This window comes from Micropterus dolomieu, linkage group LG02 (assembly GCF_021292245.1).
Source record: "Micropterus dolomieu isolate WLL.071019.BEF.003 ecotype Adirondacks linkage group LG02, ASM2129224v1, whole genome shotgun sequence".
NCBI lineage: Eukaryota > Metazoa > Chordata > Actinopteri > Centrarchiformes > Centrarchidae > Micropterus > Micropterus dolomieu.
Window position 1 is genome coordinate 11,663,780 of NC_060151.1, and position 11,628 is coordinate 11,675,407.

Genomic DNA, 11,628 nt, shown 5'->3' on the forward strand with positions numbered 1-11,628 from the left:
GTGACTGTTGTCTGACCTCCCAGCACGGTGGATTTTTATTGAAAATCCCAAAGCAGCTCAAAGGGAAGACGATGTGCGGCTTTTAAGAAAATCGCTGCAGAAACACGCCTGGAGAACGGACTGCACCAGTAATCACAGACACTATACTTGACCAGAAAAAATAGCCATTCAGTGACATGTGAGAGCATATAGTATAAAGCGACGATACCTGTGTCTGTGCATGTTGCACCACTCAGCATAATAAAGCCTTACAACTTCATAACAGATTCCTAATAACTAAGCATGACCAATCATGGGTCAGGGCTCGAAACCCCTGAGCAGTCTAGCTGGCCTCATTTTCATGGCTGCCATTTTTAAATTGCTCTCAAGTCAAAAGAAATCTCATAAAACTACAAAATTTGCTTATGCAGCAGGTGAATAGACCAGCCTATAGCCAGCAAAAACTGAAAATACTCACAGTTGCATTGGGACACATATATACATTTTGATATTTATGATTTGTTAACCAAATATGTCCAGCCAAATTTGACAAGCAAAAGACAATTGGGGAAGAGTTTAAGATAAAAGCTGTCGATAAAGACAAAGTATTCTTTCTTTCTTCAAACTTTGAACTGACAAAGCCCTTTTGACAAAGTTAGCATCACTTTAAGGCACTTTGCACTGTATGTGTGTGTGTAATATTTGATTGCAAAATAGAGCTACACTGGTGGCCATTTTGAGATGTTCTCTCTGCCATCTATTCTAAGCTTGTTGCACTTTCACTTGAGCTGAAGAAGCAAAGTTGTTTTTTTTACAGTATGAATGAGATTCCAACAAATTTTCAAATGGAAAAGGCAGAATTTCAAAATGAGCATGGGTGGACAGGATATACCTTTGAATAACATTTGGGTCAAACTATAGAAACAATGTTAAATCACACACTGATGAATATTATTTCTAAAAAGGTATTATATGCCTAAAATGTACCATAAAAAAAATCATGTTGATTCCATTGTCCCTGTCTTCTTTACCGCGTTTTCATTACACACCACCCACAGCGTTTGTTGGGGATCAGCCCACATATGGAGTTATACATTTGGAAAAGTTGGCTGCAGCTGCAGGCCTATGTTGTAACTTTACAACCCCTAACACTACCAGAAAACCTTTTTCAGCTGTCCATCATAACCAAGCTGTCAATCTAGACTCCCCCTCTGATTGTCAGGGTGGATGAAATCAATGGAGTGATGCATTTAGTGTTAGAAGTACACATTTATGTCAGCATAAATAAGCCATCAGGTCAACATCCCTAGAGGCAAAGTTAGCTGATGTTTATCATGTATCTCAGGAGCATGAGTGACAGTAGGTTGTTATAAAATAAAACAGTCTGAAAAATGCACATCTCACTCAAATCTCTGTCTCTCTCCCTCTGCTATAACTGACATTGACAAGTCCTCCTGAAAGATGCTTCTACTTAATAAGTAGCTGTCGCTCGTAATGAAGCAGTTTGCAGCATGCACCAAGAATTAAGGTCCACTGAGGTTCTGCAGCTTAAAAACTGAGCGTAGACAATTTAATCAGACAATTTCAACATTCAGAAAATGAGGAAATGTGTCTTTGAAGACTTCAGCAACTGGAGCTTTTTAAATTAATACCCACGCTGAATTGCCTCGTGACACAAAGATGAGGAATGAAAAGACTTTCACAGCCAGCAACTGCATGCATGTGTTATCTGTATATTAGTCAGGCTTAAGCTGAGATGACAAAATTTTCTCCTCCAAAGCTGTGATAGCTATGTTATTCTCTGTGTGCCTCTTCAGTCTCTCGGTCGCCAAGCTTATGTTATATTTATGTAGGGTATTTCTGTCGGCTTACGGTGGCTGACAAGAGTCGAGTCAAGCAGATCAGAAATTCAATTTACTGCTGAGACACTTAGGTTAATCAACAAGAAACAAGGGGGGGGGGGGGACTGGAGAAACACACCCACCCAAAAATGCACTTACACATTAGTCTGACAATCGCTCATACACAAAACCACAAAAGCACACAAGACCAACAGACAAGAGGATTAGTCTGATGTTAGCCTGTTGTTTGTTTATCCTTGTAACGACAACACAGAGTGACAATACGTCCTAGTTGGTACACACAAAAATTTGTACGATAATAATGGCTCTAGCATTAAACAAATTGTTTGAATAGATCTTAATGTAGCAGCTTGAAAGTGTTGAACTTATGCAAATGCTCCTGACGGGGGCCTCATCAATTCCTGCACGCCGCCGCCCATCATAAGCATGCTGAGCATTGGCCGGACGTTATTAGAGCAACGCTCACAGCACGAGCAGCTTCTGCAAAACAGAGTGTGATTTGTTCAGTGGGAAGACAACGGTAAAAAAAAAAAAAAGGAGCACTAAGTAACAGCAGAGGGATAAAATGGAGAAGATGAAGTATGTAAGGAGATTTAGAGTAAAGTAAATGCCTACACCAGTACAACATCAAAATCAATTTGCAGTGTGCAGTGCTCAACCTGAGCCTTTGTCAATTAATTTAAGAGTGGAAAAGATGCTTTGGATTGCATGGGTCATAACTTTTGGTTTTACCGTGCCAGGGCTACCATTCAGTTGATTTTATTTCAGCAAAGGGCTTTTACAGCTTCTGACCTGACTCCTCTACCTGACTACAGCTGACACTGTTAAAATGTACTCCTCTTGCAAGCATCTGTAAGCGTGGGTAATACTTGACTTTGTGTGTGGGGGGGGGGTTAGCGTGCATGTTGCTGCATTTTCTGTAAACACCGCTGCTGTTCCTAAGGCTGATGCTGAGGAGCTCCTGAGAGAGGAAGGAATGATGGACATTGTGAGAAGGAGAAGGACGAGGAGGGGCTCACAGGGCCAGTACAGCTCAAACTATGTAGCACAAATACAAACTTTCGATACTTTGGAACAGATGCCATTATTGAAAGCCAGAAAGAAGAGGGAGATGAAGAAAGAGGGGAATGTACTCACAGAAAGAGCTAACAGCTCTATTTCCTCTAGTCCCACATATTCATTGAAATCGATTCCTTTTGAGAAGCGAGAGGCCATTCCTCATCTGCGAGACAACTGCATCTAGCTATTGGAATAATGCACACACTCCAACATACAGTAGCTGCGCACATGCTCAGATAAGTGTTTCATATTTACAGTGACATACACACGCTTTCATACACACACACACACACAATAGTTAAACACGGCACGAATACAAAACAAACTAAAAAGTAAAGGGTGACCGGAGGAATCTCACTGAGGACAGCCTTACTGAAGTAATAGGATATCTGACAACACCCCAGTGATGTCATTATCGCAGTCTGGGCTCACACACACACACACACACACACAGAGCCAATTATAGACACGCAAATACTAATTGCCTTTGTTTGCAATATATTAATAAAGTACACACAAATAGTATCGCGGCACGTGTCCATTTGTGTGCCAAACAAAAACAAACGTCTCTACACAGTAATTTGACAAACTCATAAATGTCCAGAAAGTGTTATTTCTATCCACTCTCTCAGTCCCTCTCTCATGCCCTCCCTTCCGCTCTGATTTGCTGTTTGACATGAGCAGGCAGCAACAAACATGAGAGTCCTGTGTGTGTGTGTGTGTGTGTGTGTGTGTGTGTGTGTGCGCGCACGTGTGTGTGTGTGAGTGAGAGTGTGCATGTAATTATACCTCCTGAGGGGAGACAACAACAGGGATGGATGAATAATGTCCTTTGATCACAACAACACACACACACACACAAATGTTTGCATTAGCTATATTGATGCTGGCAGTTACATCGGGTGTGTGTTTAGTTGGTATAAAAACTTTTTTCAGCCACAAGCTACCAACCACCAGCCGCCATGAAACACACACACACACACACACACACACACACAGGCACAAATACAAGGAGTATTAGAGCACTAGAGTTTATCAATATGCATGATCAGAAAACACAGTTCATTATCCTGGGATCTATCGACAAATCTCACTATCAATAACATTACATAAATACACTTGCAACTCGTGTATACTAAATGTGTGTTTGTGCGTCATTGTTTAGTTAAATGGAAACATTGAGCAACAGTGGCTGATACCGGGTTTCCCTTTAAACTTTCCAGTCCAGTCAGTTCCAAATGTAAATTGTAAGTCACCCCTCTTAACCCAACAATAATAATATAATTGTATATTATAATATAATATAATATAATTGTTGGGATTAGCCTCTTTAACTCTTAAAGGAGCTAATTGTAGTTTTCAGCAGCTGTACAGTTCCACATTGCAACCACTACCTTCCCAAGCGTGGGTGTAGTCCTGGGTGGAGTCCCCTAACACCACTATCGCCTAGCAGTTGCTAATGATATCCAGTTCAAACACTACAGTTATAGGACTTGCCACGTTACTTCACTAGCTAGCGCAATCCATATTACTATCCTGTGTCCCACTGGCATTTTGTTTAGCCAATAGTGATGCAATGCAGGGGCAGCAGGTACATTAGCATAGATCTGCCGCTGTTTGCTTCATAATGTTCAATTTAGATATATTGCATACCGATACACAGGTAATCCTTCACGCGTCTCAGTCACTGTAATTTACGTGACCCACATAATCTTCAACATAATGGCGCAGGACATAGGGCTGGATGATATGGCCAAAAATGTCAATAAAACAATAAAATGTTTCATATCTTATGATATCGATAATTATCACGATAAATATCACATCATTATTTCTTTCGAGTTTAAAGGCTGATTTTTGCTGCTGAGTGAAAGTTGAAGAAACCTGATTGTTAATTGTGGTTTAAACTCTTAATTATGGTCAACACTTGATGCCAAACAGTGGATCCCTTCACAAGTCTGAGGTAGAACATTTAAAACAGTAATGATCTTTGCCAACAAATATGCATGAGTAAAATTAAGTAAATGCTTTTTCAGTCCTTTTTCCTCAACAAAATAAACATCTTAATAAAAAAATTAAGTCCTAATTTTTGTATGATTCAAGCAAATAAAGTTAAACATTTACTGAATATTTATTCAACATTTGTTATGTTGTTATTGAAAACAATTATATCGTGATAATTATTGTAATTGTTTTATTGTCCAGCCCTAAGTTGACGGGAACACAATGTCTGGATGAAGTAAAAATGCTTTCAGCTGTCTCTCTTCTGTCTGGCGTCTGTGTTGCATTAGGCCAAACTAGTGAGAGAAGATATAGAATAATATTTAGAGTTACTCCACACTGAATCTCGCTTGGTGGTAAATCACTGACCCCTGTGGGTTGAAAGGTATAAACCTAAGTTGTGACCACACCCAGCTGTGATGTAACACTGCACTAGTGCTTTATGAATAAAATAAATTATTATTATGACTCACCACTGGTTGGCAATGTTATTTCCCTGGGTGCAGTTACACCGTAAGTGACTTATTCCCAATTAGAGACCAATGTCTCTTTTACAGAAAAATCACTTTGATTTTGTTGAAGGATAACAAACGACAAAGTGACAATTTCAAATTCTTTGATAGTTCAAAACCTAATCTGAGAGTCTTGGGATATGATTTTTGTGTGTGTGTGTGTGTGTGTGTGTGTGTGTGTGTGTGTGTGGCAGCTGAGGTGACATCACTGTACAGGAGCAAAAGCAAGTCTGATGTGGCACCGTACAGAACACACACACACACACCCCTGCATTGTTACACTGCTGAGAAACATTAAAGAGCATCACAATATTTTCCGACTCTTTGAACACTTTTTGTTTTATTCAGAAGCATAGTGTTTTTTCTTCAAGAAGCACAACAGAGAAGGACATCTCCCATCGCTGCTGTTAACACACCTGGTGCATACAGACCATGATCAAACTGTAGAGGCATGCTAAAAAAAATGATGACAGGAAAATGAAGAGAAAAGAAAACAGCTACAGAAGATATCAGACACATCAGACGGGACATGTCAATAGGCAACTTTATGTTAGGGAAGACACTAACGCAGACTTAAATACGGAGCGAACAGCGTTCGTGACCAACATGATCCAGTTGCCATTATTGATTACAGAGCAAGTCAATAACCATTTAGTGTGAGAATTACATGAAGCCAATCAACAAGCCAGGCCAGACAACCACCCACACAATTACGGCGGGTAAGGGCATGAGAAAAGCGCAAGAGAGGAAGGAGCGAACAAAAGCAACAAAAACACAAAAAAGACAAAAATAAATAAAATTATACAAATATAAAAGTGTGAAGGTAAGGGATATCAGCAATGAAAACAAAATTATACAAACTGAGTTTGTTTCCTTTTTCTACCCATCCAGTTTGAAGGAGCTGCCAGGATGGCACCTTCAAGCTGAATTGTTGAGTATGCAGCAAGCGAAGACATTTCTTTCCTCAATCAATAATGTATTCTTTGCAATATAGAAAGTGATGCATTATTATTCAACAAAGGCTCAGCGATGTATGGAAGGGACTAAGAGAGGGAGCTACTGCAACATTCATCTAATTAACAAGCAAGAATGAACGAACTAGAGAAGGGTAGAAAGGGGGTGGAGGAACAACATAAGTAGAAAGAAGAAAAGCAGAAAAGTACGGAAAGACACAGGAAATGAGGCATAAAATGGGTCTTTTTTTAAATGGGGAAGCTCTCAGATAGTATTCTCTAGAGAGGATGATGTGGAAACGGCTTTGACTGGAAGTCATCAGCACCTAGAGATTTAGCCTCTAAGTGAGGTCCAAAGGAAACTCGCACGCACACACACACACAGAGTAAAAGTATATTCAGTGCACACTGAGGCATCAGAGCATATATACGCAGGGAAATTTCACACACGTCTATGCACACAGTGCAAGTATGAAGGCGTAATCGTGAAAAGACAAACACACTGAGGGTCTTACAAGGCATAATCATTGGAGGCGAGCTTCTCCTCATATTTCACATGAGGATTAGCAAAAATCTGCATGGAACAAGGCGGCAGACTTCGCTACTTATACTTCAGAGGGTACCGTAAAAACCTTAACCTACAGAGGGTGAGGAGTTACATAAACTGTAAAAGAAGGGTAAAAGACTATGTAAAGTTTACAAGGGGAGCATACTGCAGAGGACACCAGAAGAATCCTAATCCCTGTTTGAGAGGAAAACACACTGCAGCTCTCACTAAACAGATTTAACTGTTGTATTTATGTGTGGGGGGTGGTTATCACACACTTAAAACTACCACAGCCATTATCCTGCTGACTCATAAATAAATAAGTGATGCCAGGACCTCTAATTGTGCAGTCTAACATGTAAAGTTGTTGAGGGAGAGACAAGGCAGACTGACTGACTAAAGTTTATTTCCAAAAACGTATTTCAGCTGCATAGGGATAAAAGTATGACGATAGTGCTAGTGCTAAATGGTTAGTTGATAATTGATTGTTTGATCGATAGATAATTGATCTAAAGCAATTCTGATAATATATTAAATTCTTTATTAAACAGATATGTCAAACATTTGCTGAATCTACCTTCTCAAAGGTGAGTGTTTGTTTTTGCTTTCTGATTTATATTGTTAAAAACTGAACACCCTTGGAATGTGGACTGTTGGTTGGGGAAAAAACAAAAACATCATATTAGAGTGGGGTGATGAGGAGACTGTAACCTTCCTCAAATACATAAAACTAATACAAATGCCAAATTACCTTCACATTTTCTACATTGTTTTTCACCGTTTTGTCATTTAATTACGTCATCTTGCTGTACTCTCTTCATTGTTTTAATGACACCCGACTGGAATAGCACCACGAGCTGTTTATCTTGATGAACCAATTCATCAAGATAAACAATATTTATATTGCAGTAATGGATGGAAACATGCATTATTTAGCATTTTCTTTCACAGATCTTCTCAAAATTCGGTTAAAATTTGCGTTACATTTGGATTGAAACCTAGCTAGTGATTATTTCCAAAACACATTTAAATGGCTTGAAGTTAGCACATATAGACATTCAAGTTGGGAGGTAAAGGAAAATGAGAGAAAGAAAACAAAGGCAAGACAAAGTGGTGGGTTGAGTACTTCAGAGTGGATTATTTTCTCCTCATCTGTTCCTCACTCCCGCTGTCAAGGAGCTGAATCGCTGCTGTTTCAATGACACATACTGACAGGGGACATGTGGTGTGTTTGTCTGTGAGTGTGTGTGAGTGTGTGTGTGTGTGTGTGTGTGTGTGCTGCTGAAATAGCTGGTGTGTGGCAGGTGCCAATCAGGACATTCTGTAATTCCCCCCTGCTCAGCCTCGCCTCTGGTCAAGATGAGGGATTATCCCTCACCCCTTCATTTCTCTGCTTCCCCCCTCCACCCCCTCTATTTCAACACTCCCATCCTCCCTCCTCTTCTGCCCTCCCCCCTAACGCCTACTCACTTCCCCTCCACTTATAAAAGGTGCCACATGTAGAATTACAGGATCAATAAACCATTACCACAGTAACTTTAAGACATTTGTATATTTACTGTAAACAAACAAGATAGTCGCTGAGAGGTTCTACAGCCTCTACCGAACTTTGTACTCTGTAATGTTTTATTGTGGGCCACAGGGCCAGATTTCGTGTGAAATCTGCTGGACCGCCAAAGAGAGAGATTTCTTTATGGCATGAAATAGGAGGAAGAATGCTATTTTTTCAGCACGACTGGAGCTAAAGATTTGTGATTTTCTTGCACTGGTGGATCTTGAAGAAAAAGAAAGGTTTAAAGAAAAGGAATTTATCCACTGCAGGCGAACTGAAAGAAAAGACAAACACACACTTGTGGCAGTAGGTTGTTGCGAACATGTGGGAGTAATTTTAATAGTAAAGAAATATCCAATATCCAATACCATTGGATAAAACATACTAGCACTTGTCTTCAACATGGTTTCAGTTGTTTACAATAATTAAACCAAGGTACTGTATCTGTCAATAATTTGACAATGATAATGACACACTGATATTTCAAAATGCTATTAGTATCATTTGTAAGGATAGTCTAAACTGTATGATAAGCCTTCTTTGATCTTCTGGGCAAATAACACAGATACGAATATCCCCATTGTGAATCTGATGAATCCCGGTAGCTAAACACTGCCTCATGAATACACAGTCCCGTGTGCCTATTCACAGTTCAAAGTGATTGCCAGGCGAGGGACATTACCTATTCCATTGTGAGAATCAATCTGTACTCTTGCACCTTGTCTGAGGGAATCCTGCATGATGAATGGAGCCTTCCAAGATTACAGCTCACTGCATCACGCAGTCGTGGTTAACCAAAATACTAACACCCACTCCTTCCATACAGCCTCCCCTTTTCCTCTTCAGTCATCCTTTCTTCTTCCCTTCCGTTTGTTCTCCACCTGCCTTTCAAACACTCTTTCCTTCCACTCCTTCTTCCAAAGCTTCTCTGCTGATACTTACCTCATCCTCCTACCCCCTATTACTTCCCCCACATTATCTCTTTACACTAATGCTAGCCTGGTTCTGTGTTTCTTTCTCTAGTCAACAGCCACACTGATATTTGAAAGGTGCAGCTAACTGGTAAGTCTTCCCTCCAGTCTGCTAGAATGACAAGATATCAGTCCCATTTTAGAGGCTCTCGGCAGCCCCAACAACCAAAAGTTGACAGGTGATTGTGTGCTCGATTTTGCTGCTCAGTTCAGCAAGGATGCAAAGCCAGAACCTTTGGCAAATTACTCAAAATCAAAGCAATCATTAAATCATCACTTCACTTCAGCCATTCACACATCCAGTCTACTCCATCTCCATATGCTTTGCACAGCTTCATCCAATCATCAACAACATCCATGTAGCCAAACATTCTTCCAGCAATAACCCATCCACTCATGATCCTCATACACTGCTCCATACCTTATCAGCCATGATCATGGACGACCCTCCATGAATGCCCAGGATGGGTATGAGTGTCTGCGAGGACATAAAATCCAAAATCTGGGCTATGGCCTCTTGGTCAGTGCCATCCCCAAACACCACGCCATGGATCTTAGTCCCGGACATCAAATCACACATGTGGGTGATGATGCTTTTAGGGTCGGTCTCGTTGACCAGCAGGGTGACCACGTTGACGTCGATGGGGTCCTCCTTGCTCCACAGCGCTCGGATGTCCCGGTCTGAGATGTAGCGTGTGCGTCCCAGGATCACCGCAATGTTCAGGACTGGCACTTTTTCTGAAGCGCCGCCAGTTCGCTGCTTTTGTGCCGCTACAGGGTCCACAATCAGGGTCACCGCCACCAGGAGAGCCAGGGATAGCAGCACACTATTATTACCACTGCCACTGCTACAGCTGCTGCTCCTTCTACTCCTCCTCTTACTCCTTTTGCTGCTGAGGGACATACTGCCAAACCACTTCATCCCCTGCATGGAGAGAGGATGAGGGAAAACAGATGAAGACAGACCAAAAAGAGAGAAGGGGATGGGAAAGAGAAGTGTGAAAAGATGATGGCAGAGAGAAAAAAGACAAGGGAGATAAATTGTTAATGCACCGCTCTTTTAGCCCACACATTTAGGTTGAAACACATAAACCTTGTGGGGAGGGAGATGGCCTTGAGAGGAAGTTGTGAGAGAGAGTGAGAGAAAGAGAAGATGACTAACAAGTATATACTTTCTGGTCACGACTATTGGGATCAGATGATTCAGGAGCAAGCTGTGTTGTTCGGATAAGGCAGGGAGACATTTGCAATTTGTATTTCATATTATAGAGTTGAATCATATGGGGAAACGGCTTCTAGCAATATACATAGCGCCATGACTCTACATCAATGTTGATCTTTCAGTCTGTTGGTCTGTCCACCACTTTGGTCCAGACTGAAATGTTTCGAATATCTCTAATATTGGATTAATTTACGTGACATTTTGTGCAGAGATTCATGATGGCCATAAGGTGAATGCTACATTAGGGATCACTTAACTTTTCATCAAGCTCCTTCATCAAGAAAAAAATTGTATTTGTCTTTAATTTATGACCAAGTACCAGCAAAACTATCAGGCATTGCTTTCAGACTCAGCCATAGTATGTGGTGAGTGCTACTTAGCAAATGCTAGCATGCTAGCACGCTTAACTAAGATGTTGAACATGGTAAACATATCTGCTACACATCAGCATGTTAGCATTGTTGTTATGAGCATGTTAGCATGCCGATGTTAGCATTTAGTCATAGGCTCCGCTGTGCCCGAGTACAGCCTCACAAAGCTGCTAGCATGGTGGTAGGCTCTAAGTCTTGCTCATACATAATTAATATTTCAAATTTGGACAAAACATTCTCAGCTTAACAGGAATCAAAAAGATGAGTCAAAGATTATGTTCTCACTGGATTAACCCCACCATCATGAACTTATTAGTGGTCTGACAGTAAATAAATCTTTAAACTATAAACTGGTGTAGTAGCCTATGCCATAAGCCTTAATGAAATATTTATTTGAATGTCAAATAAGAAGGACAACATATTGCAAGCACAACAATGTTGGAGTTGTATGATAAGAACTGACATATACAAATGTCTTCTCAGCCATCAAGGAACTAAGTGAAATCATCATGCCCTATGGTGCTGATGCTGGTTTGAGCATTTCTGCACCTGTATGTATTTGATTCTCATATACTTTTTGTATATTCTTATATACAAAG

The 11,628-nt window shown here is 40.5% G+C and overlaps 1 protein-coding gene across 1 annotated transcript in view; it reads right to left on the reverse strand.

Moving 5' to 3' along the window:
* Window positions 1-10,367, reverse strand: part of grin2aa (glutamate receptor, ionotropic, N-methyl D-aspartate 2A, a) — a 136,174-nt gene extending 125,807 nt beyond the window's left edge. Inside the window, exon 1 of the mRNA XM_046042992.1 lies at window positions 9,858-10,367. Coding sequence (XP_045898948.1) covers window positions 9,858-10,367 — 510 coding nt within the window. The remainder of the gene's footprint in view (window positions 1-9,857) is intronic.
* Window positions 10,368-11,628: the final 1,261 nt, after the last annotated feature.